The sequence below is a fragment of the Lissotriton vulgaris genome, chromosome 1_1, assembly GCF_964263255.1.
Source record: "Lissotriton vulgaris chromosome 1_1, aLisVul1.2, whole genome shotgun sequence".
Lineage (NCBI taxonomy): Eukaryota > Metazoa > Chordata > Amphibia > Caudata > Salamandridae > Lissotriton > Lissotriton vulgaris.
The window spans coordinates 1,591,498,656-1,591,523,665 of NC_141685.1; the positions used below are offsets into that span (position 1 = coordinate 1,591,498,656).

At 45.2% G+C, this 25,010-nt stretch overlaps 1 protein-coding gene across 2 annotated transcripts in view; it reads right to left on the reverse strand.

Moving 5' to 3' along the window:
• NEDD1 (NEDD1 gamma-tubulin ring complex targeting factor) overlaps nt 1-25,010 on the reverse strand; it is a 413,616-nt gene that overhangs the window by 215,002 nt on the left and 173,604 nt on the right. For both annotated transcript variants that reach the window (XM_086918169.1, XM_086918174.1), the window contains exon 7: nt 11,412-11,613. In XM_086918169.1, coding sequence (XP_086774295.1) covers nt 11,412-11,613 — 202 coding nt within the window. The remainder of the gene's footprint in view (nt 1-11,411; nt 11,614-25,010) is intronic.

The following is a 25,010-nucleotide window of genomic DNA, read 5'->3' on the forward strand; positions in this document are numbered from 1 at the left end:
TGCAAGCATACAGTCACAGTTCGCACCAGTTAAGCGCCCGCCCATTGAAACTGATAATACTGTAGAAAGTATAGGCACATATAAAGAAGGATCAATAATAGACACAAGAGTGGACCCACTGTGCTGACCCGAAGAATGAAGAAAGGAAAGAAAAGGCAAAAGAAAGGAAACGAAAGAGAAAGAAAAAAAAATAAAAGGGCCATAGAAACAAATAAAAGTAAAACAAAAAATCCCCTCCCCCAACCCCCCACCCTGCACCCCTGCAGAGGACTACGGCCTACCCCCCCCTAGCAGCGTGCCTGTCGCCCCAAATAACAAACCCGAAATATAGAGAGAACGAAGAGATATAAAAGAGTAACTAAACCCGCACACTAAGAGTAGAAATGGAGGAGGGCATTGTCGTACACATTCCCGGTCTCCCCCCCCCCCCCGCCTTAACAAAGAATCCCCCACAAAGCAGACGCAATCGAGCAAAACACAATAGAGGATTACACCGGAGGAAACTATAAACCCCGCGCGGTCTCCGTTAACCTAATTAAGCAAATCCCGTTACCGATTAAACCACAATAATAAGCCCAAAAGAACCCCGTCGATCAAACTTGTTGACTCTCTCTGGTAAGTAGAACTCCATCCACAAATTGTCAAAATATACATAGAAGTTGCCGAAATATAGTCTGCTAGGTGGAGAAAGGATGGCAAACTCCAAAGTACATGGCCGGTTCCAACGGTGCCCCTCCCCGACTCCAAGGCCCGACACGGTTTCCTCCGCCATCTTGATGAACCAGCTGGGAAGGGGGTGCGACACAATCAAACGCAGTTCAGTCTCGACCAAAAGTTTCCAGAGTGGGAACAGCAGTTAAATGTTCCACTGGTAACGAAACCAAGGATTCCGACCATACAGTCGATACACAGATCGCAGCATGTTCGAGCAATTCCACTTCTGAAGAGGCAGGCACAGCTCCATGCACAGGGTCTGAATGCACCGCTGGGGTGTCTATCGGGAGTAGAGCTGGCCGTCGAGTCCTGTGCGATGAATCAGGGTCCGGTCCCGATTGCCTAATTCCGTCTGCTGCCGACATCAGTTTACAGATCTGGGCCTCCATAGTCACCTGAAGTGCCTCGAGGGCTGCCAGCACAGACTGCAGTGACGAGTCGCACTCAGCCTGCTCCGCCAGGTCCTGCATGACATCAGGCATAGTGATCCCCTCGGAGAGCCGCTCTCCCCGGGGGAAGATTAGGCGGAGCAGGGATGAACCGTGAGGGACAGATCGTCAACATGCGTTTGTGCGCGCCAAGTCCCCGACCCAAAGGCACCGGCGAGGCGAGCACTAGGCCTCCGGGTCAGGGACCTCCGCCACACCGCCTCGGGCGTCACACGTCTCCTCACCTTCGATACAAGACCAGGCAGCAGATCGGCAGCAAAGCAGTCTAAAAGATGTTGAATGTTCCATGGACCGGTCCCTGCCGCCCTCACCAGTCCGCTGTTGTTCAACTGGGACCCGGCAGGACCAGCACTCGAGACCCCGGCTTCCAGACTGGGCTAGGCCTCGAGTCAAACCTCAACATTACTCCACTACACAATGTCGGAAAAGTCTCGGGATTGCTCCATCGGACTGCAGATTAGTTCATAGACACGGATATGTGGCGGAAAATCAGGATAGATGACAGGATCTGCAAGTGAAAGATGGAGGTCAGCGGAGCCGGGAGACTAAGCGGCCATCTTGTTTGCTATCGTAGCTCCTCCTCTGTGTAACAACTTTTCTATGAACTGTTCCATGTTTCAGTTGGGGTGGACTACGGAAGACCTATGATTCTAAGATTGCTCCGCCTCAAGCGCGCTTCCCAAGTCCTCTGTCTTGTCCTGCAGGACTTGCATAACTTTCCCCAACTGCTTGTGGCCCACATCTAGTGTTACTTGCACTTCTTCGACCTCCGTGGTGTGGCGTTCTACCATATCCAATCGTTGAGCGTGCCTATCCAGTTGTTAGGACATTCTGTCCATACTGCAGGAGAGTCCATCTTGGAGCCCAGCACTGAGAGGCTACTCTGTAGGCTCTTCTCCGTTGCCGCCAGCATAGTTCGAATGTCTCCTGCTGGCCCTTCATGGGGCAAATCCTGCGTGCCCTCATCTTCCTCAAAGACCGTCTCACGCCCCTTAGCTCTCTTCTGGTTGAAGGTGATCTTTGGCTGCGTTTCGTCGCCCTTGCCCATGCTGGATGTTTCCCTCCACTTTGGAGTAGGGCAAAGGCACTGTGACACAATCCGGGGCCGAAGTGGCAGAGCAACACCTCACCAGCCGTGGCCCACCAAAGGAAGAGCGAGCACACTATCCCCGGTCAGAGCCGATCGTATGTCAGAAGAGGAATAGGGGTCAAGCGTAACAGCAGCCGCATGCAGCAAACCACCAACGGGGTAGCAAGCAGAGGTATCTATCAGCAGCCTGTATAGTAAGTGCGAAGTCATGAGGTCAGTCGGACGGGGGAAGGACAAGTCTCTTCACTGGTCTCAGGGCGCCACACTCCGCCGCAACGATGTGGATGGGAGAGGGCTGCTGCAGCAACTACAGCCCAAGAGATTCAGGCCCAGTCGTCCTCACTGCAGTAGGCCAGATCGCGCTCCGAGGCACAGTAGTCTGAGTAACAGCGTACTGCTCCGCACTAGTTCTGATTGCCAAATCTGTCACTGCGGTGCCTGCTTCACGCCTCAGGGAGCAAATATGCGATGGGGAGTGTGGCGGTGTTATGGATCTACGCGCTCAAGTGGCCATCTTGGTCGTGAGCAAGGTCCGTGCCCCTCCTCCTGCAAGATATTGAGCTGTTGCCGAGATGTATTTTTTGAAGGTCACATTTCTGAATTGCCCAAGCTTTTCAGTTTTATGACTTGAAAGAATACATAGATATTAAACATATGCCCACTCTGTGAACAGTAACCACTCACCAACAGTCTGCATATGTTGGGCATTCCCACAGGAATGCAGCTGTCACAAAGGGCAGCTATGGAGGAGGGAACTGAAATGGGAAACCTAGGACACATCCAAGTATTATCCACTAGTGCATGGATATTGCTATCTCAAAGAAAACCAGCACCATATTATACCCATTAAGGGTTGGATGTCGCTGATCATCCAATCATTCCTGAAAGCATATGCAGATATAGGACTAGAAATATATGCAGGCAATCAAGTGTAAGAGATACTAGACTGTTCTAACAAATATTTATTGGAACTGAAAATATAACTCTTCTTTGTCAGACCATACAATCTGCAGATGCCTGTGCCACACTTTTGCTCAGTACTACTCCAAATATTCCTATCACTACAAAACTCACAACAATTGCAAGTGGCTGGTTATTTAATAAAGACACCCGGAAATGGACTTTCGGCACATAGATGTGCTAAGCCGGTCATCGATATAATGCCTTATCTCTGTATAAGAGCTCGTAATAAAGCTAGACATCTAGTAAACTCACTTGGTGCTTTTGTGTCAAAGTATATTGTAAGGATGTGCTGGCCTCTTACTAGAAATAGAGATGAAAAGGGTACGTTGTTGTAAACAATGGATGAGAAGTGCATATGGACAAGAGAGCAGTCTTTTAGCTCAATTGTAACTCTAAAATGCTCGTCATGGATTTAATTGTTGAAATGTTATTTTCAGCATGATAGTGGTTTACAAGATTTGACCCAATATTAAACTATGGATTGCGTGCTAAACGCAACGCTCACTAGGATTATGAGTACTTCTTTAAAACCCATGCACAAGTCATCACTTTACATTCCTTTTTAAAGAGTAGATTTGACCAACGGTCCTGAGTTATTTTCACCAGCTGCACTTCGTACATCCAAGTACTAATATAACCTCTCTTTACACTCTTTCAAAGAGCTTTCTTTTTTGTTTTCGGCTAAAACAGCTAAAGGCTCCTCTTTATGCAAACTAGATTTTGATCCCCATTTTGTTAATTTAACCCTATACATTTTAATGATGGCTTGGAAAAGAAAGCCGAAGATAAATCCGCTATCTGTTGCGGTATGCTCAATTCATTTAGCATTCTCTGTGCTATGAGCTTCATAGAGCGAAAAACATAAATCTTAAGGAAATATAATTTCCTAGGGGGCGTGGGATGCGTCCACCGAGAATGGCCGCCTGAAGGAGCAGCTCAGCATGATCGAGTGCTCCTGCAGCGATCTATGGATTCGGATACCACTCCAGAGGATAGTTTTGGGGAATTAATGCACTTAGACACTTATGTAGCAAGCAGGGATGGATCCATTTGAGAGAAGTACCTGTCGGAGAGGGACATTGTCCTTTTCATGCTGCACGTTTCCTTCTTCATCAGTGTTTGGAGCACTTATCAAAGTGAACCCAGTCAGCCCTAATAGCGCCGCCTGGTTTTACTTTTAGTGTGAGGTCAGTGCACTGCACGCACTGTGCATCACACTGAAAAGACAGAGAAGATTTTCCTTAAAAGCAAATCTTCCTAATATAAATAGAAGGATTTTTACAATCAATGTGGCAGACTTACTGTTTACATCCAGTAAACTCCATTAAAGCAGTTGAACTGCATATAAAGATTAAGCAATCAGTCCCTTATCTTGACCGTCTGAGAGAGGCTGGTACCAGCTAATCTGCCAATGAGGGTTCCAAGACAGTTTTCAACACAGGAAGAATTAATTATGTGAGCAAGAAAACACCGAAGAAGAATAAGACACCAGAGAAGGTACCCTATTGAAAAGGACAACGATCCCTTAGCAACCTGATAAGTAACCTGTGACAAGAGTAAGTCATTCTGCAGCTGTGCAACAGACGTGTGGCTTGCCTTCTTCCTTTTGGAATAATCAACAGCCCTCATGCTTTTTATTAACTTGCCAGAAATGCCCATTAGTCCTTGATGTTGTGAGTGCCTCCTCAATGCAGAGTACTAGGAAAGGCTCTGTAGAAATTCAGGTTGTGTCATTTTCTGAGGGAGCAAAAGAAAGAAACCAACATCAATCTGGGAACGTTAAAAAAATGTGTGACATTCACCCAACTGAAAGTGTGCTTTTCATCTATTTATTATAACCTTATGGCAAAGGAGTCCTTCAGGGTCAATGTTCTACAACGGAAAGGCCAGCAGAGGAATCACAAGAGGATGATGGCTGTGAATCTGCCTCACTGTGGGTTCCTTCATAGACAGGAGGAAGAGGAACCAATATTCTGGTCACCTTTCCTATGACAGTATTCGTAGCATAGCTATACAGCAACAATCATCATTTGAATGCTCAAATGGCTAACAGAATCAACACAGATAGCCAGCTTTAAAACTATAGGTTCAACATGTAGCATTTATTTGACAGAACCACCGAACGCAGGACAGACAAAAACGGAAGACGAAGGAACCGAATAGAATCTAAGAAGACATAATTTTCTGGGAAGAAAGAAAAAAGTTATTAAAAGTCCATAATTCAGGTTAAAACAAGGTCTCACAAACTGTTGACAAGGTCAATGTTTGGCAGAGCAGTGATCAATTAACATCACAACACATAAGGGGGCATTAACCTCCCTCTGTTCAGCTGATTAAAAGCCCTGTGGCCCTCAGTGGCCGAGGTAGGCCAGGCTGGGCCCTGTTATTTTCATTTTACTGTACAAGTAAGATCTAATAGTGTTTGAAGGCGTGTGAACTGTGGAGATATATCTGTTGACTGGTCGAATATTTACCTTATCCTTTCTGTGGATTTACATCTTATTGACTGTTCATTTATTTATTTACACTTAAAAAACACTTACAACTACTGCCTTATAAACCTGCTGCCTGGTTAGTCACCTTTCCGCAAAATATGACAGCTAAGAAATTACGCTCCGGAAGAGTCCTAGGGGGGAGGTCTTGTATAAAAACTAGATCCAACCCCTTAAGGAACAAATATGAAAATAGCGTACAACTTAAAGGACAGATGCAGTTGCTGAAAATATGGGAAAAACCAGTGAACAAATCTATGGAAGCTCCAATAATCACTGACGATGAAATGATAACAAAGATGGAACCGCAGTTTGAAGTAGTGAAAGAAATCAAGCCTGAACTAACTGCGGAAAAAAACTTGCCTACCCGGTTTTCAAATACTGATGCAATCCTCCCACTATGTTTATCCAAAGGAGACCACTCTGACCCTACGAAAGCAAATTCGAAAGTTCTTCAGCCTAACACTCTTAAGGACACAGAAAATCAGGAAGTGGATATAAAAGAACTTTCTTTTCCGTCCAGTATCGATCTCGAACTTTGTGGTCGCTATATGGACGAGAGAATCCTGAAACAGCCTGAACTCAGTTAAACTCCAAATGGAGCAACACCATCGGGAATATTGCTATATAGTAGCACTCCCTCTATAGCATCCAATGATATCCCTTCAATGCAGAGTGATTCGAAATCTCCGCAACTTAATCTATCAGGTATCTGCTCCCTCACTGCATCTGGATACCCAAAAAATGATAAACCTATTTCAGATTCCCTGATAGCACTTGAACATTTACTGGCTTACATACTTCTTTTATTAGGGAAATTTGTTGGGAGTTCTGATTGTATTTTGGACTCAGTTACTGAGATACTGAAAGTATTACTTGCTAAGAATACTGAGAATGGGTCCATTTTCCCCACTGAAACTGTTGTCCAGAAGGACCTGGACAGCAATAATCCATTGAGTAAAAATGCACCAGTGGGGATGTCGCTAAAGGTAGATATTCACGAGCCCTCTAAGACCCCCACTCCATTTTCCTTACATCGGAGGAAAGAATCAGAACCAACTTTGAAGGAAGAAAGTTTGGTAGAGGTTAACCAAAGCACTGCGAAATAACTTTTCCCCATTTTTAATCAGGATAAAAAAGACTCTGAAGGAGCTGTAATGACTAAGGGGTTAGTAAAAGAAAAAAGTAGAAAGAACAAAGGGAAAAATAGGAAACCTATCCGCAAGTATAAGAAGAGAAGACAGAGACAAATTATCTTTCAAAAGCACATAAATACAGAAGCACTTGATGTAATAGAAATTGCAGATAGTTCACTATTGGATACTTCCTCTAATGAGGCTGTTGTTGTTCAACTAACCCTGTAGTAGAAGGTCCCCTTGATGTCAGCACTATGAATGGGGGAGTTCTATGTTCCGAAGTTGGTGAGATAAATCTCCCGGAACCTGTGGAGGAAGTGACAAGAAATATGCCTATTGTAACAAGGGTACTTAATCCATCAGCACCTAATTTTCACCCTCTTGCGGACATGACTACGAACATAACCATTGCACCTTTAAAAGTTCCTAACCCATGTGTGGATACCTTGACATTGGATTTTCTTCCCTTATTCGATTCTGACCTAAATCTGAATAGGTCATGGTTGCTTAATTGTTTTAAGGATATTGAAAGCTTAAAACTTATTTTGTCAAGTGATATTGACTTGGTTTCAGTAATAAGGTTTGAAAATGGGCAACGAGCACGGGTAAAATTCTGTTAAAAAATAATTGCTAATCTTGTCCTCCAACAAGCGGAAGCATTCCAATGTAGAGGGATTGATGTGTTACCCTTTTTTAATAATGGAAAGCGTATCTTCTCTAGAGAAGGAGTCTCAAAGATGGGTCTTAGGCAGGAAGATCAATCCATCTATAATAAAGATCTAAAAATCTGGGTCTCTAGAGGTAAGCGCATGGTTTCTCAGGTACATCCCATTCCTGAGAATTTGGATATGCCTCTAACAGAAGATAATCAGCAGTGGAATTGGCTACCAGGAGTCTTATCTAATAACACATCGAACAACCCAAGACTGTTTCAACATCTTTAACAGACAATTAAAAATCATATCTTGGAATGCAGCAGGACTACATAATTGCCCAGAGAAGCTTGATTTTTTATTTTCCTTGCATGCAGATGTAATATGTATTCAGGAAACATGGTGTAAAAACAGCCTATATGGAGGGAAAGATTACTTTGTCCTTGAGGCCGCCGCTACACCTTCAAAAAAAGGCCATGCGAAAGGTGGAATTGCCTGTTTCTTATTAAATTCACTACAATGGCAATTTTCCCATTATACGGACAGTAGTAATCTCTTTCAATCAATAATTATTAATAATATAGAGTCTGTAGGAAGACGTACTTCTCTTGTAATTTTAAATGCATACATTCCACCCGAAGATACTTTTAACATTGTTTTGAAGCGAATGTTTTCCTATGTAAAAAAATTATTAGAGCTCGATCAGCCCCCTTATATCTTACTTATGGGTGACTTAAATAGCAAAGTGTCTAATTCTAGTACAGATATGTTTAGAAACAAATTCAAGGAAGAAGCATATAATATACCCCAAGCAATCTTTCCTAGTAAAATAAAAACTAATAAAAGAGGAAAGATATTACTTGAAGAACTTAGCTATTTAGAGGGGCTAATCATAAATGGTAGGATGCCTTCTGACATTCCCGCTAATTTTACACATAAGTCATTTAGGGGTGAATCCATCCTGGATTACGTAATTACGGACTATGATACGTTCCCTTTCATTCAAGACATAATGATCTCTCAATCCTCCTTGAGTGATCATAATGTGATTAACATAACCGTCTCATTACAACCTCCAGATACTGACTCCTGGTCTTTAGCCAATAAAGGAGTTTCTATTCATTGTAAATCTGGAAGGTGCTTCTGGGACCCTATCACTATGAAGGATGTACAAAATATTCTTGCCCAAACTTTACTAGAACTAGATGAATGGCAGGGTAGGGAATTCTTATATTTCGAAAACTTTAAGAAGAAGCTTACTATGACAGCTAAGAAAACAAGAAATCCTAAGAAGTTGCATTCCCCTCCTAGTATATTACTACCTTTAAATAAGGAAATAAATAAACTTGTGAGGAAACAGTACCTTAGCAGATCTAGGGAAAATGAGCATAAGTTAGCCTTACTAAGATGAAGGGCCAGACTGAAAATAAAATTAAAAAGAGAAAAAGAAGATTCCCTCTGGATTAGGTTAAGAGAAGCATCGGCCTTTAATAAATCTAGAGAGTTTTGGTCTATAATAGGGAAGGGATGTGGTGCAAGAACCACCCCTATCCCCATCTCCATTGCTGAAGATGTTTGGATATTATTCATATCTAGTCTGTACGCATCGAACGGCGTAGAGGGTGATAATTGGGACCTAGCCCCGAATAGCGAGCATAATATAGAGCTCCCGACCGAGAAAACCATAGCTTTGGTGATAAAGAGTATGCGCTCTTCCGGAGCTATGGGTCCGGACGAATTGCCTATGTCATTAATGAAGCAAGATGTCACCTCCTGGAGTAGGTTTCTTCTCCCAGTGTTTCATGCATGCCTCCTATCGAGATCAGTCCCTGACTCATGGAGGGGACGTATATTAATTCCCATATTTAAAAAGGGAGAGCGGGATAATCCTTTGAATTATCGTTTAATAGCTCTATTGGACTCAATAGGAAACAATTTTGCTAAATATCTTTTAATATTAATTACTGAATGGATAGAACTAAAAAGTATTTTACCCTTGGAACAAACCGGATTTCGCAAAGAGCATGCCACACTTGATAATTTAACAGCATTACAGGTGATTGTCGACAAATATGTACGTGTTCGAGGTGGTGGAATATATGTGGCATTTATAGACTTCTCCACAGCGTTCGACAAGGTGGATCGTCCAACGCTGTGGAGAAAGCTTGCAGCTTTAGGCATGCCAATACAGTTACTTGCACTTGTAAAGTCTCTTCACTCGAACACGTGGTGTAAGGTACTACAAGGCGGAGAAAGGGGTCTCTCAATCTATCCCTTCTCCGAATGGGTTGAAACAAGGGTGTATACTGGCCCCTATATTGTTTTCACTTTATACGGCAGACCTACCTACTTCCATTTCTGCTTGTGGTGGGCAAGCCCCTAAAATTGGAGGATCATCTATATCGGTTTTAATGTATGCAGATGATATCCTCATCTTAGATTTAACCCCAAAGGGCCTGTCTAACCGCTTACATGCATTAAATCAATTCGCAGAAGCACATTATATGAAGATTAATGTTTCGAAAAGCAAAATTATGTGCATTTTTGGAAAGAAAAAATGTAGGTCTGAAAACTATAGTTGAGCCATAGGAAGACAGAAACTAGAGGTGGTTAAAACCTACACTTTCTTAGGTAAAATAATTTCAGCAAACCTAAGTGAGAAACCCCACATAGAGCACAATTCAAGTAAAGCATCGGCTCACGGTATGGGGATATGCTCCTTGTACAACGTTACCGGGAAGAGACATTTTACACTATTTTTGGATGTATTTAGAGCAAAGATCCCTGCAACTCTACTGTATGGATTAGATGGAAGGAAAGGTGCTAAGAAGAATTTCTTCCCTAAATACAGCTTGCTCTGTATTTTCATGCAGGCTGGAATTCGGACTCCGAAGTTGTTGGGTACAGGGGTTGATTGCCCTCGTAAGGTGGGTGGCCCGTTTAGCGAGAGGGAAACCGGGTACCTTACGGGAAGCCATTAAAAATGAACTTCTGGGCAACTTTAACGAGTTTTCCATGTTAGTAAAAAACTTTAGAAAAGCAGTAACTCTGCTAGAGTTGGATGTAAGCACATTGTTTTTACTTACTCCTTCTGAACTAAAGTCTAAATTAAAATGTGCATCTTGGGAACTCAGTTTTAAAATGGATATGATTGCCCAACAAGGAAAAAGAGAAAGGCAATCACTGTTAAACACATACACACCAAAGCTGGCCCAACAATATCTCACTTGGAATATCCCCCATAGAGTCCGTAGATTATGGTACCTTTTAAGACAAGATTTGCTCCCACTAAATCTCCTTTTTGCAAAATGGTATGGTGTATCTCCTATATGTAACCTTTGTTATAGTGCCATACAGGATCGTAATCATGTCTTGTTTATCTGTCCCGCACTACGCCCATTGCGTCTTAAATGGTTAAAACCTATTTGTCTACAATTAGGAATTTTAAATGTAAAAACTTTTTTCCATGCACTTTACTGTCCGCCAAATGAACTGTTCTGTTTCTGAATTTTTAACTTTTTTAAAGGGTTTTTAGATATTTATTAATGATACATAAAGAACTGTTAGATGATTGTTCGACCAGTGAATACGAAGTGTTTCCTTTTGTTTTGTGACTTGTAATTTTCATTGTAAATTAATACTGTATAATTGTGTGTTTATTTTATGTGGCCCTCATTTGAGAGCCAAAAACATAAACTTAAACTTGAAACTTGATTAAAAGCATTATATGAGTTTTCCACCTAAGCTGAGCTCATAAAACTCAAATGGGCAAAGCACTGCTGAACATTGACGGTCTTGTAAGACGTATACCGAATTCCTCCTTAGCAGTAGAACTATATCTCAGAAGGTACACTATTCGGTAAGAGATAAGATGTTATTTAAACTCTTAGTTAAATACAAGGTTAGGTTCTCACCTTCACATATACATTGTTGTGCTGAAACTGGATGCTCTGTACAGAGGTCTTGTGGGCGCCAACAGTTTTTACAGGTGATATCAACATTCTCAAATCATACTGGTAAATCTTTCCTCGTGAAGATCCAACTGTCACACTGAGTCCATCTGGCAAAAAGTCGACAGCAGTCAGTGGCGACTCAGCAACTGCAGTTTTCACCACTCTTCACACCAAAAAATAAAATATATTTAGGGCATTATAAATACATGGATCCATAAGTCACAGCAACAAACATAGTAGTAATTTAATGGAACAATGTAAACTACAGTGGTTAACTTAGATGTAATGTATCGCAGAAGTTGATAAAGGGCACCGGTGTATTAGCAAGTTGCGGATTGTTTTTGGTCTCAATATTACACATATACCAATAATCAATAATAACTAGATACATGAATATATGCTGTGCAAAAGCAACATTTCTGACTATATAAGTAAAAGCTACTAACGCCACACGTCTCATGGCAGAGCATGAAGTTAAATGGGTGATTCATCTGAGAAGAGTAGAGGAACTTCGAGAAGCAAATTTACATTTAGGCATAGTGTTAGATCTGGGATCTCTGGTTGGCTAAGGCTTACTCCAAAGCCAGGCAGAAACCACCATTCTAGTCAGGGCAAGGGAGTCACACGCCAAGACAACCCCTGCTTACACCCTTGGTAGCTTGGCACAAGCAGACAGGCTTATCCCGGAGGCAATTTGTAAAGCATTTGTGCAACAACATCCTAGGCACACCACAAAAGGAACTCCGCACAAGGTTATAAAAAAATAACTTTTGTATTGTCAAAACACATCAGATAATAATCACACAATATACATTGTGCCAACTGGCACAGGCAATATTCACAAGGGATTATTTACACCAGGACAGGGCTATGTGGGCCACTGTCAGAATCAGCACTGAATAGAACTAGCACTTACAATAATTGTCACACCAAATAACAATTATAGATCACAACCAGTAACCACTGGTAACAGGTAGGTACACACTACGCAATACTAATAACCATAGGCCTAGATCACGCATGGACACATAACCTCTCTAGTATAACCTACTAGGCAAAGCAAACTTCTAGGCATTAGCACCTTTAGAAGTATAATACAAGCACAAGGGCAAAGCACATTACGCAGCAATCACATTTAGTCCTAAACAGTATAACTACAGTAGGCAATCTCTCACTAGTCTACACACATTAGACTCTGCCTCCTAAGAATAAATCACATTTAGGGGCGTAACTCACAGTGAAACAATCTCACTAACAAACCTCCATAGGAAAAACCATCTCTAGAGGTATCAATACAAGGTGCGTAAAACATACTAAATGCATTACATTTCCTAGCACCACATCACTCTAGCCCATAAAACACATCAGGCAATTACCATCATAAACATAGTAAAATCACATTGCGCAAAAATCACATTAGGGCCTTGCGCCCTACACACATACCAGTCCCCTAGGCCAACTGGCCATCTCAAGAAGGGGCTCAAATGCCCTGTGTCCAGAATGTCAGGGCCCGCTGCCACGCAGCACCAGTCAGGGGTGCTGTATAGGCGCAAACCTAAACGTTGCAGCTGCCCACTACGTGCTGGGCAGCTGGGAACAGTAACAGGGCCTAAACGTTGTAGCTGGCACTAAGTGCTGCGCAGATGTAGAAGGCCTGGCCCCTCTGTGCCATCTCTGTCCCTCTCAGGGACTCTCAAATTGCGCCTAAACGGTGCAGCTGCCCCACTACTTGCTGGGCAGCTGTATCTCAGGCAAGGCAAAGGGGGGCATGGGCTTTCACAAGCCCGTAGGAACAACTAACTGTGCCCCCTGGAGCCATCTGAGCGTTGGGCTTCCACAAGCACTGGGCCAATCCCAGCGAATCCTCTCAGACGAGCCCCCTCTGACGCGGCACTGCTCCCGGCTGGGCCAATCCCAGCGCGGCCTCATGGGACGAGCCTCCCACAGTCAGCCAATGACTGCGTGGATTCTCCGGCAAGCCTCCCGCGGCGGCCCAATGCCAGCACAGCCTTCTCGGTGATGTCAGCGGCCCCGGGGCTGATGGCGGAGAGTTTCTTCGAGGTTCTTTGTCCCGGGCAGCGGGGGTGATGCGTAGACCTGGCGATTCAGGGCACAGGGTGAAGAAAGGCCACCCACGACGTGAGCAGCTTACTCTGGGCACAAAAGGGCAGGAGCGGTTCCCTTCGAGGGAAAAACACAGCGCTCTGCCCAAAAATAAAGCGCTCACACTGCGCTGGGGGCACGGACAGCCCCACAAGTCCCCAGAGATGACCTCTGCATCAAGAAGGGTCCCAGCAACTCAGGATTCAAAGAAAAGGGTCCTGGGGCTCAGTGAAGCAAAGGGGACCCCACGCAAAAAGGTACTCCAGGCATCCAGGTCCCTCAGCAGTCCAGGGGCTGGGCAGGACCCAGGGAAGCAAGCCTTCCCCTGAGCCCCAGCAGCCGCACGGCCCTGGTTGATTCCAGTCAGATAAAAAGAGCACTGACATGGGGTCACAGCTCCTCATTTATACAGCAAAATCCTTTGTCTAGCAGGGTGTAGGCAATGTGAGAACCAGCTACAACTGGTTATGGGGAACTCCTTTCACTGGCCAGGCTAGGGACATCAGACGCACCACAGGGTATGGAGCCAGCATTGTGGAGGGAAAACCCAGCCCTATTCAGGTCCCAGGAGTACCCCTCCCTCACATCAGCATGCTAATCTCTCCATTCACCACCGGGGCAGACCCATCCTGACTCCTGGAGCCAGGCTCACCAGCCAGCTCCAGCCAATCACACGCCAGGCACAAATTACACTAACATGCCAACTTCTAGAAGTGGCACTTCCACACTAGACACAATCATGCCGCATACATTGTTGCGCAGCATTTACTCTCACGAGTTCGCACATACCAAACTCGACCCTGCACTTCCCACACATCAGGAACTACCATGGTCACACATATTCCCCATGCATTCCTATGGGAGGGCAGGTCACTCTCACCACACACACAGAGAGCGCACGCACTTTACACTGGACCACAGTGAAAAAGTGCGCAGAGGTCTAAAATCACCAGCACCAGGTTACAGAAACAGGCTAGGCAAAAGCAAAAAGTTTTGGGGTGAACCTGCCAAAAAGGGCCGGGTCCAACACATAGCATGGTGCAAGAAAGCAGCAGAAGGGGCGGAGGCATTGACAAAGCCATCTCCCACCTGCCGATATGACACTTGGTCAGGGTAAGAGGAATATTATTTTGCAAAGAGCAATTGTCAGTCTTACATGTGTGGTTGAGCTAAAGGTCAGTTGTTCTCTAAATATGGGATCAATGACTGCGACTTTGAGACCTCTCCATTGAGACTTTTTATACAAATTGAAAACGTGGGCTTTTGTCCTTCCAGTGGTCTACAGGGACGGTTCTTCCGCAATGGTGGAGGAGCATCGCCCCAATGGCTGACAGCCAGCACGTGAAAAATAAAATGATGTTCTATCATCATTTTATTATTCATTTGCCGGCTGAGCCAGTGCGTCTAGGGAGGGGCAGGCCAGGCCTGCCCCTCCCCGAAACAGAGTTTGGACGTCCGTCTCAGGCCGGTCAGACACACATGCACACTTAAGTTTCTCCAACCTGGCTGTATTAAACAGCCGGGCTGGAGAAACAGCAGACTCCCTGTCCTGAGAGGAGCGTCTTTTCAGTCCACTCCGGACATCCTTGCGCTGCTCTCATAGCATGACAGCAGCACAGGGATTGTACAGGGAGTCTTTCCTAGTGTCTGCTGTGACCAGGAAGAACATGGAGGCTGGACGCGGGAGGCGGCTGGTAGCTTAAGGCAAGTTCCTTTTTTTACAAATGTATTATTAATCCACCCACGCACCCCCTCTCACACTCCCTGCACCCAGCCTACCACCATTTGTTTGTGGTGGCTGCCACTGGTAGCCCAGATAACCAGGATTGTGATCAGACTAGCCAGTGGGAGTTGCTGTAGCTATAGCCGTTAGCCTCCATTCGAATCTTGCCGTCTGAATGATTTTATTTTTAAAATGGCCTTGACAATTACACCAACAGAAAAAAAATGAAAAATCTCACAGCAGGTCAAAGGGAAGGGTATCTTTAGTTATCTAACTGAGAGGGCCTGAAAAAACAGCAGCAGCACTACGTTCATTTTGACAGAATAGCATTTCATAGCCGAATAACATTTTGGCTAATTTGTTCTTATCACAATACAACTCATGAAATAATTTGGAGATATTATGCTGTTGGAAAGTGGGTTATTGGTAGGGACAAATGTAAGTCTGCCACTGGCAATAAGGCCACTAACACATGATAGGACTCAGCATAGGTCTTCCTTTGCTCAACCCTTGCTAACGTGGTTGCGAGCAGACAGGATTAACTTCAAAGACAGGTATGTAAAGCATTTAAAAACACCATTTCAGTGAATAATTAAGACACAACACAAAATAAAAATCCAACTCCAATGTATAAAAATAGGTAATATTTTTATCTTTTAAATTATACCAAAACGAAAATAATCCACTGTAGGGAACCAGAGATATGAATTTGTAAAGATTAGTCACTTTCTAGTGCTTAAAAACTAACAGCACCCATATAAGTCATGTCGTTTTCGCTGTCAGGGACACACCTTTATAAATTGTTCTTAAGAATTCTCACCACTGTAGTGGGCCGCCTTCAGCAAGCGGGGTCCAGTTAGAACACCTTCCTGGCGTTCTGCTTGCGGGTCCCAAAGTATCCAACACACAATCCAAGGTTCTGAAATCTCCAAGAGGGTCCTTGAAAGTGTGAAACTTCAATTCCGCAATCCACTTGAACAAAACCCTTACAAATCCACTGGTACTCCGGGCTTTGAATTCTTTGTGGGGCTGTCTAGGTGAGCTCTGTTAACCTGAAGCTTGCAGTGAGTTCAACTCTCGAGTCCGTTGGCAGCAAGGTAATCCACAGGGCTGCAGTTTTACTTGGTGCAGTCTTCAGAGGTCAGGCCTTAGAGTTCATTGCACAGCAAAATCTTCAGCATGGCACTTCTTGCTTCATTCAGTTTCAAGCAGCAGATCTGGAGGGCTCTGCCCCTCTCAGATACTTATTAAAAAATCTCTGGGTCAAGCAACAGGTCACTGCTGACCAATGAGAGCAGGGCAACTCCTCATAGTTATGACCACATCCTGTAGAGTGTGGCATTAGTTTGTCCCAGAGTGCATCATTCTTCCAAATCCATAATGGCTGATTTTCCAGCAAGGAGGTAAGAGCTGAATAAACACACCCCCTGGGATGGCTCATTTCCATGGACTCTCTCCCTAACATCTGCACATACCTTCCTTAAGCCTAGCCCTGACTCTGGGTCAAGACTGCCAAGAGTGGACTGAAACCCAGACCTCCCCTCTGCCTTTGAAGAGTATAGTTTACAACGCCACCTCCTAGCCTGGCATTCCTATAGACCAGCACACTGCCCTCCCAGCAGCCGGGCTAATCCACTTAACTCTGACCAATCAGGGTAGATCACTGAAAGGCTGAATTTGGACTTACAAACAAGAAAGTCTCATAACTTCTTGTATGTACACTGTAGGAAAACTTCAACAATATAATATTGTTGGATTTACTACTACCATTCTGGGAAGTCTTTGAATGGTCGGCTAGTCCTCTCCTATCAATATTTTTTAATCAATCACTATCTACCATGTTAACCTATGGGCCATGGGGTTTGCAATGGTGGAAAATGACTTGGGCCACTTTTAAAGAATCGGGGCGTATGAAACCATATTTAATAAGTATTTCCCTAATTTCTACAGGACCCCCACCCCTTGTGCAACTAGGGGAGACTTCAGGGGTTGTGAATATGCAGAAATCATGCAGATTATCCTTACCCAATTCTTCTAGCATCAAAGTCGAATTTGAGCAGCTCTTTAACACAATGTGGGGAGTGAAATGTAAAATTTCACTTTACCCAGGCATATAAAAACCCATTTTATAAGGGCGTACCTTATAAATAACTGACCCCCCTCCCCCCCCCCCCCCCACCCCTGGGATACCTAGGGGTGACCCTGGGGGTCCCTAATATGCAAAAACATGGTAGGTTTTTCATTTTTAAGGGCCCCTACCCCCCAAAGTCGAGTTTGGGCACAATTTAAGGTTTAAAAAGTGTCCTGGCCACCAGGGATGCTTTTAAACTGACCCCAGGCTTCAGCACTGCACACATGCTAGTGCAGAAAATCTGCTGGCCTCTAAACTGCCATGCCCCCGGATACTGGAGACTTCTAGGTAGTTTCAAACCCCTGCCCTCTTACATACTAGGGGCTTATGGGGTAGGTCATGCCAATTACAGGGGGTACCCCACCATATCATAGTGTACCCTAGTGTATGATGGGTGTTTTAACTGCATTCTAATGTGTTCCTTTTAGCTGGCACTGGCCCTGGGCCTGGGCCTGGTTAAACAGAGCCCAGGGTCAGCCAGAGTCAGTTACCACCAATTCCAGTCAGCAAAAAAGTTGGGGGGTGCCCAGGACACAGGATGACTTTGCAACATATGCTTATAAAAAGAAGCTGAAGTTTTTACTTGGACTGGCCCAGGAACATTCCAAGTACAGCTCGGGAGCCCCTTCAGGCTCTCTCTCAGCATTACCTACTGCTCCCTGGGCACTGGGCTGCTGTTTACGCAACAGCAAATTAACATTCAAAAAGCTGTTAAATAGGCAGGTGTTCATTTGCAGTCAACTAAAAGACAATGAGCACAGAATTGGTCTTGCAAAACTTCTCTTTAGTTCATTTTTAAAGACATCCTGCAACTAATATGTAAAATACGATAAACTCAATTCAAAATTCAGAAAAGTGTACTGCATTAACATGCAGAAGCATTTCACCTTAGTACATTAGATTACATCACTGCAATGAAAGCCATTTTAGAAGGAAAATGCTACTTACCAGTATGCATCTGTTCTTGGCATGTAGAGCTGCAGAGTCCTACACTTAGCAATAGATCGCCACCAGGTGTTGGGTTTGGATGATTGCAGGTTGTTGTCTTCTTGGAAGAAGTCTTTGTAGTCACGAGATAGGTGACTACTCCCTTGGACAATACTGCGCATGGTCATCGACTCCATCCTCAGATTGTTTTTCGCCATGATGGGAAATGATGGAGTTAGTAGAAGTAAAGAGAAAGGATGTCCATGCGTGTGCATCTAAGTAAGATGAGTACTGGAACGGATACAAGTCCCGGGGAGGCGGGAGGGCGTGTAGGACTCTGCAGCTCTACATGCCAAGAACAGATGCATACTGGTAAGTAGCATTTTCCGTTCGAGGCATATGAGCTGCAGATCCTACACTTAGCAACAATTGTGCAGCAGTGTCTCCCCTAGCAGTGGTCGCTTGTATCCGTTGCAGCATACTGAAATAGTGTTTTAAGGACAGCTTGGCCCACTGCAGCTTGCTGCTTGGCTTGCACATCAACACAATAGTGTTTAGTGAAGGTGTGTATTGTAGACCATGTTGCTGCCTTGCATATGTCCTCTAGTGGTATGTTTCCTAAGAAAGCCATAGAGGTTCCTAGTTTGCGAGTGGAGTGTGCTCTAGGAAGAACCGTTAGTGTACGTTTAGCTTTTTGATAGCATATTTGAATACACTTTACAATCCATCTGGCAATTCCTCCTTTAGAGATGGGATTGCCTTTGTGTGGGGGAGAGAAAGATCCAAATAGTGGTTTTGTCTTTCTGAAGGATTTAGTCCTGTCTGTGTAGTATAGTAGAGCTCTTCTAACATCTAAGGTGTGTAAAGCCCTTTCTGCAACAGAGTCTGTTTTTTGAAAAAACACTGGTAGCTCTACTGATTGGCTTAGGTGAAAAGGAGTAATCCGTTTTGGCAGGAATTTAGGATTGGGTCTAAGAACCACTTTGCTAGGATGCATTTGAAAAAATGTTTCTTCTATTGTGAATGCTTTTATTTTACTAACTCTTCTGAGAGAAGTGATGGCAACAAGGAAGGCAGCTTTTAATGTTAGAAATTGAAGTTCACACTTATGTAAAGGCTCAAAAGGGGGGCCCATGAGTCTTGTAAGGACCACATTTAGGTTCCATACTGGAGCAGGCGGTAACCTAGGTGGGATTATTAGTTTTAATTCTTCCATAAATGCGGAAAAGCGTACGCAAATCTGCCTGACCAGTTCATCCATATTGCATTCCCCTCCGACCGTGAGTGTGGGAACCTGACGGCGAAGGTTGGGCATTTTGCATTTTCGTGGGTGGCAAACAGGTCTATCTGTGGATGCCCCCACATTTGGAAGAATGGTTGTAGAACTTGTGGGTGCAACTCCCATTCGTGAATCTGTTGTGACTGACGACTCAACAGATCTGCTATCTGGTTGTGAATTCCTGGAAGGTGTTCTACTGGGAGGTGTATGTTTTGAGGGATGGCCCATCTCCAAATGTTTTGTGCAAGCTGGGACAGTTGCAGAGAGTGTGTCCCCCCCCCCTGTTTTTGTACATAATACATGGCTGTCATATTGTCCGTCCAGACTAGGACAGCTTTGTTTTGTATTTGTACTTGAAAAGTTTTGAGTGCTAGGAAAATTGCTAGCAACTCCAAATGGTTGACGTGGAACTGTTTCTGTTGATTGTTCCACTGACCTTGTGTGGTATAATGCAAGAGATGGCCTCCCCATCCTGTGAGGGATGCATCTGTCGTGAGCACTATCTGAGGAACAGGGTCTAGGAACGGCCGTCCCTTTGTCAAGTTTTTGGTGTTCCACCATTACAGAGAGCGATATGTATGGCTGTCTACCAACACCAGGTCTGTGAGCTGACCTTGAGCCTGATTCCATTGTTGTGCTAGCATTCTTGTAGTGGGCGCATTTGCAGTCTTGCGTGAGGAACTATAAAGATGCAAGACGCCATCATCCCTATTAGTTTCATGAACACTCTGACTTGGAGAGAGTGCTGGCATTGAAAAAGGGAGACTAAGTTCTGAATACTTTGAATCCTGGCTTGACTGGGATACGCTAGAGCTGCAGATGTGTCTATGGTAGCTCCTAGATATTGATGAGCGTGCGAAGGCTCTAGGTGCGACTTGGTGTAGTTTATCGTAAACCCTAAGTGGTGCAATGTTTGAATTGTTTTGTGTGTTGTACACACTGGTTGAACGATCTTGCTTTTATGAGCCAGTCGTCGAGGTAAGGGAAGACATGTATTTGTTGTCTTCTGAGATGTGCTGCTACTACTGCTAAGCACTTTGTAAACATTTGTGGTACTGTTGTGACCCCGAATGGAAGGACTTTGAACTGATAGTGTTGTCCTTGTATGACAAACCTTAGATACTTCCTGTGCGCAGGATGTTTAGGAATGTGAAAGTAGGCGTCCTTTAGGTCTAGTGTGGACAGAAAATCTCCCTGTTGTAGTAATGGGAGTACTTGTTATAAAGTGATCATGTGAAAATGATCCGATTGTATGTAGTGGTTGAGGGGCCTGAGGTCAAGAATTGGTCTTGATGTCCCGTCCTTTTTTTGGGAATTAGGAAGTACAGGGAGTAAACTCCTGTTCCTTGTTCCTCTAAAGGAACTACTTGAATAGCATATTTTTGTAGAAGTGCTAGAACTTCCTGTTGAAGCAGAGTTATATGGTCTGTGGACATTGGACGCTGCCTGGGTGGTATGTTTGGGGGGGGGCGGAGGGGGGGGTTGCTGTCAGTTCTAGGCAGTAGCCATGTTGGATAATTTGTCTTACCCACCTGTCTGTTGTGATGGAGTTCCAGACAGGTAGGAACTGTGAAAGTCTGCCCCCCACAGGAGTGGAATGCTGTAGGGGAGGCAGAGGGAAGTCACTGTTTGGGAGTGGAAGAGGAGCAATCGCTGTTATTACCTCTGCCTCTTCCCTTGTTGTTGTTGCCTCTGTATCCTCCTCTAAAGTAGCCTTTGTTAGAGGAGGTTTGTGTGTTTGTTTTAAAAGATGATGTGGTCTCTGTGCCGGTTTGCTTTGAGCCTCCTCTATAGAAGGAGCGGCGAAAAGAACTTTTATTCTGGGTGAATTGTAATGCACCCATAGACTTAGCTGTGTCTGTGTCTTTTTTTCATCTTCTCTAGTGTGTTGTCTACCTCCGGCCTGAACAACTGGTTTTGATTGAAGGGCTGGTTCAGGAAGGTAGGTTGTACCTCTGGTTTAAAACCTGAAATGCGTAACCATGCATGACGTCTGAGAATCACACTAGTATGGACTGCTCTGGATGCAGTGTCAGCTACATCTAGTGCGCATTTAATTGAGGCATTAGATATTGGTTTGCCTTCTTGTAAGAGCTCTGCTGCCTGATCTTTGTATTGATCTGGGAGATGTTCCATTAATTTTTCTAGTTGGTCTTAGTGAGCCCTGTCGTAGCGTGAAAGTAAGGCTTGTGTGTTTGCAATGCGCCATATGTTTGCTGCTTGTGCAGCAATCCTTTTTCCCGACGCATCAATCATTTTTGATTCTTTTTCAGGCGGGGGCGTGTCACCAGAAGTTTGGGAGTTTGCTCTTTTACGTGCATTTTACGTGCATTTGACACTACCAAAGAGTCTAGTGGCAGATGTCCCTTAATATAGACCGGATCAGCTGGTGCTGGTCTATACTTTTTTTCTATTCTGGGATTTAGCACCCTACATCTTACTGGATCTTTAAAAATGTCTAATAACTCCTTTGATCATCTATATCTATACTATTATTATAAAGGAAGAACTTTGAGGCTTTGAGGCGGGTAAACTCGGGAACCAACGCGCCAATCCACACACCCGATACATTGTTGGAATCCTCAGGGTGTGCAGATGGATATAGGCTATATAAATTTAAAAAATACGTTATATTTAAAAAAATGTACATTTAAAAAAAAGTAGTCCCCTCGAAGTAGCGCCGGCCGCGACCTGCGTGCTGACGTCGTCCAGGAGCGCGAGGGACGCGAGGAGGAACGGCGGACATGGCGCGGGGGAGGAGCACTGACGAACGGCATACAGGCGGTGAGCAGCAGCAGAGCGGCGAGGAGCACTGAACTGAGGAGCGGCAGCTGAGCGGCAGACATGGCGCGGGGGAGGAGCACTGACGAGCGGCACACAGGCGGTGAGCAGCAGCGGAGCGGCGAGGAGAACTGAACTGAGGAGCGGCGGCTGAGGTAAGGCTCCGGGGGACATTGTTCGGGCGAGCAGGGGTCGGGGCACGCAGGGGACGGGGAGTTACAACAAAAAGGATCCTGGGGACAATGTCAGGGCAGGCGGGGGTCAGGACAGGCGAGGGACCCTCTCGCATAATTGTGCTCAAGCTCCCGACTCCCGCCGGCCACTCCATACTCTGTGAACTCCTACTCTTATCCCTGCAACCTCTGCTCATCCTCGCCTCCTTGCAAACAGAGCGCCAGAGCCCAACTTACCCAGAAAGCTCCCCAGTGCCTCAGGCGCTGCTGCTGGCCACCACTGCAACACTGGGCCTCAGGCATAATTGTGTGAGGTAAGCCTCCGGAGGACAATGTCAGGGCAGGCGGGGGTCGGGGCAGCCGCGGGACGGGGCGGACGGGGGCCCGGGCTGATGGCCAATGTCGGGGCAGGCGGGGAAGCCCGATTGCTCCCGGACAAGGTCGGGACGGGCTGCTAGTAGGTAATATTTGAGTAGACATTTGTGACTGCTCAAAAGTGTCTAGTAAGAAATCCTCCTCAATGGCATCAGAGTGCATTGACACTCCATGGTAAAGGGCAGCTCTGTTTAATAGATGATTAAAGCCAATACTATTTTTTGTAGGGGAAGGTTTTGTTGGGTTGTGCTGAGGCTCAGGGTTGTCTGGTGCATGGTTTGGTGTAAAACCATATGCCTCGTCCTCCTTGGGATATTGGGGGTTGACATCCTCATCTAAAGGGTATGTTACGTCATTGCCCCCACCTAAATCATACTCTTTGTCAGTGTGGTGTGATGATGCAGGAGATTGAACTGGAGAAGTCATAGGTTCAATGTAAGGATTAGGAGAGGAAGAAGGTGAAGGAGAGGAAGGGTGCAATGGAGAAGTTGCACAGTCCTTTTTGGCAGGAACCACAGGTGGAAGTGGTGTGTCTGCTGGTCTTTTGTTATATGGAATTGCTTCTGGTCTTTTTTATATGGAATTGCTTCCACATGTCCAGTTTTTGGATTAATATAGACTTTTTTCTGTTTAGGATCTGGTTTAAACAGTTCTTCTTGTTCTATAATCTTCTTTGGCGTATATTTTTTCGGTGCCGATAGAGGTTGATTAGTTTTCTTTGCCTTACGAGGAGTGATTGAGTCCTGTGGCAATTTTTTCGGTGCCGAAGGTGGTCTAGGCTTGTCTGTATCATGCCTTGGAGTCTATGGTACCGATATCGTAGATTTCGACGTAGACACAGGTTTTGTTGGGCCTGCGGCGCCGGAATCTGGCTTCCCTTCTTTATTTTTGGAACCGGAGGGTTTTGGAGTCGAAGCTTTCGGGTCCGGTACGGTTCTTGGCTTCGGCAGCGATGTGTCTTTTGGTTCATGTGCCGAAGGGTCTTTGTCTTTGGGCACCGAAGGGCGTTTTGGCTTCGGTGTCTAAGAATCCTTCGATGTCGAAGGATGTTTCGGTGCCAATGAGGAGGTGGAATTGACACATGTTGTTTTTTCGGTGCCGAGGCACCGGAAGGCGTAGTCTTTTTCCTCGGAGCCGAGGACGAAGGCGGGGCGTCGGAGGGTACATTTCGGTCTCGACTGGGCCACATGGGCGGAGTGCCGACCACTGCCTTTGTCTTGGGTAGTGTATGTTGTGCGGGGGCAGTGGTACTCACAGGTTGTCGAGATGGAATCGAATCGTCCGAGTCCTCTGCCCCCGATATGATCTGGAGATCAGGAGAGTCTTCCTCGGCGACGAGTGGAGCCTCGTCCTCGGAGATATCTTCGATTGGATCTTCGTCCTCAGAGACGTCTTCTTCGACGATCTCTCCTCAAAGATGGCCTCCGGTGCTGGCGCTGATCTCCTCATTTCGTGTCGACGGGCCCTCCGATCCCGAATGGTTTTCTTTGATCGGAAGGAGGCACAGGCTGCGCAGGTCGACTCGTCGTGTTCTGGCGAGAGACAGAGGTTGAAGACCTCGTGATGGTCGCTATGAGGGAACTTTGCTCGACATACTGGGCATCTCTTGAATGGAGTTCTGTCCATGAGGCGTAGGCCGTACGGCGCCGATAGGCCCAACGGCCCGCGTCGACGCACCGGAATGTAGCTGGTGATGTCGAAAAGTCTATTCGATGTCGAAATAAGTTTATCTAAAGTTTCTCGCTTCGAAAATGCAGAAAAAGTATTTTCTAGCCGGAGCGGAAAACTTTCATCCGAACCCAGTTGCGGAAAAAAACAATCTGAGGATGGAGTCGATGACCATGCGCAGTATTGTCCAAGGGAGGAGTCACCCATCTCGTGACTACAACAACTTCTTCCAAGAAGACAACAACCTGCAATCATCCGAGCCCAACACCAGGTGGCGATCTATTGCTAAGTGTAGGATCTGCAGCTCATGTGCCTCGAACGTTATAGTTTTCCAGAATGAATTTGAAAACATTACTGCTACCCTCATCCCCATCCCCTCTGCGCATTGACAACACCATTA